The sequence below is a fragment of the Zea mays genome, chromosome 5, assembly GCF_902167145.1.
Source record: "Zea mays cultivar B73 chromosome 5, Zm-B73-REFERENCE-NAM-5.0, whole genome shotgun sequence".
NCBI classification, from domain to species: domain Eukaryota; kingdom Viridiplantae; phylum Streptophyta; class Magnoliopsida; order Poales; family Poaceae; genus Zea; species Zea mays.
Window position 1 is genome coordinate 130,655,747 of NC_050100.1, and position 1,960 is coordinate 130,657,706.

Below are 1,960 nucleotides of genomic sequence, written 5' to 3' on the forward strand. Positions count from 1 at the left end.
GTTCAACTCTAATCATCTACTCAATTGTGCTAACGAAGGTTAATAAACCCTTAGAAAAGATAATTTGGGTCCACAATTGCCTCATGAACATCTAAAGTCATATGTGGGTCTGTAAAGCTGACATGGTAGGAATATATATATATCTTAGAGCACAGACGGCAACAAAACAGAGGAACGCAGTGTATTGAGAAACAGTTTAGTAGTGTGGGGGCAACGACATTGCGAGTAGAAAGTAAAGATGCAGACATCAAATTGCACTGAATTATTTTTACTGTGCATACTGATCAGAGGCGAGAGGTCACAACAAGTGCCACCCGGTCACAAACATGTACCCAGACAGAATCCAACCAAGGAACCCAGTAGTTGAATACAAAGAATAACACCAGGGATGAACTGAACATAAGAGGCATTAGAAAAAAAAAATTGGATCATGCCCAACCAAATATATCATATTAACAGAAAGGGAGAGGAACGGTTCGTTCAGTCCCATACTTGCTATATCACCATATGGGGTTATTGGGCACAACAAGTGCCCCCAAATCATTATACACAGTACTCTCCGCCCAAATCATTATACCATCACCACGACTACCATTCTTCAGTCATGGTAGCCACCACAAAACAGAAGGATACAATTGTTTTGCATACGTTTAGTTTACCATGGAAAGGGACCGTGTGGAAGAGGCGATCATCAGATCTTGTCGATGTCCTCGTCCTCGAACTGTATATAGTCATCCTGCGCGCCGGCTTCCTCCTCATCAACGACGCCCTCGTTGAGCCTGACGTTGTCGGGGATCTCGCCGTAGGCCTTGAGCAGGCGGGCCTCGTCGTTCATGTACTTGAGGATGACGTCCGCCTTGTCGTCCTGGTAGTCGCGCAGGCCGACGAGCACGATGTCCCCGGCGGCGATCCACACCTTCTTGTGCATCTTGCCCCGGATGTGGCAGAGGCGCTTGGTGCCGTCGATGCAGAGCGCCTCGCAGCGGCCGTTGCCCAGCATCCGCGTCACCTGCGCGTACTCCTGCCCGTCCTCCTTGAACACCAGCTCCCGCTTCTCGTCGTCCGCCTCGTTCTTGCCCCGCTTCCGGTTCTTGCCTCCCTTTCCCTTGTTCTTCGGCATCGCGTTGCGGGCGAGGAAACCTTTAGCGCCGCTTGATGGGAGCGGCGGTGGGGCTTTGGGCGCTCGGCAGCTAAGTTCCGTTGGGACTTGGGTCGTTGCCTTTTGGTTTGATTTATAGAAAGAAGAAGCAAAAGGCCCCGACGAGCACGGCAGGAGATGTGAGCCGTTCGATCTAACGGGATGTGAGGATTTTGACGGTGCCGATGGGTCGTGTCTTCGTGGGGCCGCCGACGCAGGACCTTTCTTGGGCCCACCTCCGGACGGGACCCGACGACCGAGTAGGAATAGGTTCTCTATTTTCTTTCGGTTGCTTGGAGAACCGGATACGCGGCGGCCGCGCCTGGGCCCATCACAGCTGGGCAGCTGACGTGAATTGACGGATATTATTTATTTAATATTTGTTTTTATATTTTATTTTGGATTAGGATTAGATACAGATATTATCAAGTTGTGTCAGTTAAGATGTAAATAATTATTGACATTTTAAAAATCCAACTTTAAAAATACGGATACAGATAAAGATCAGATACGGATCAGATATAGAATATCCAAACTTAGATACGAATCACATCTTAGCCCTCTTAAACAGATCAAATTTAAATACGAACGAATAATATCATACCATTTACACCCTTAGGTATATCCCTCACGACTCATTTTAATTTCTATACCTTACTCACTATATATTAGAGTTGAGAAATTCATACCGATGTTACAGTTTCGATAATGGTATCGCTTGTTGGGCTTGTGCGCCAAATAACACAACTACAGATCTAAATGAAGTGCTTGTTATTGCAATACTAAGAAATACTATATGCCACACAATGAATCCATGTTTTG

General features: G+C 46.6%; 1 protein-coding gene across 1 annotated transcript; it reads right to left on the minus strand.

Moving 5' to 3' along the window:
• Window positions 1–459: 459 nt before the first annotated feature.
• Window positions 460–1,224, minus strand: LOC107548100 (Nucleic acid-binding OB-fold-like protein). The gene has a single exon (NM_001323008.1). The coding sequence runs from the start codon at window positions 1,118–1,120 to the stop codon at window positions 692–694; it is 429 nt and encodes a 142-aa protein (NP_001309937.1). The 5' UTR covers window positions 1,121–1,224; the 3' UTR covers window positions 460–691.
• Between the last annotated feature and the right edge of the window lie 736 nt (window positions 1,225–1,960).

Excerpts from the sequence above, each read along its gene's own strand:
- LOC107548100 (NM_001323008.1), bottom strand. The coding sequence starts at position 1,120 with ATGCCGAAGAACAAGGGAAAGGGAGGCAAGAACCGGAAGCGGGGCAAG.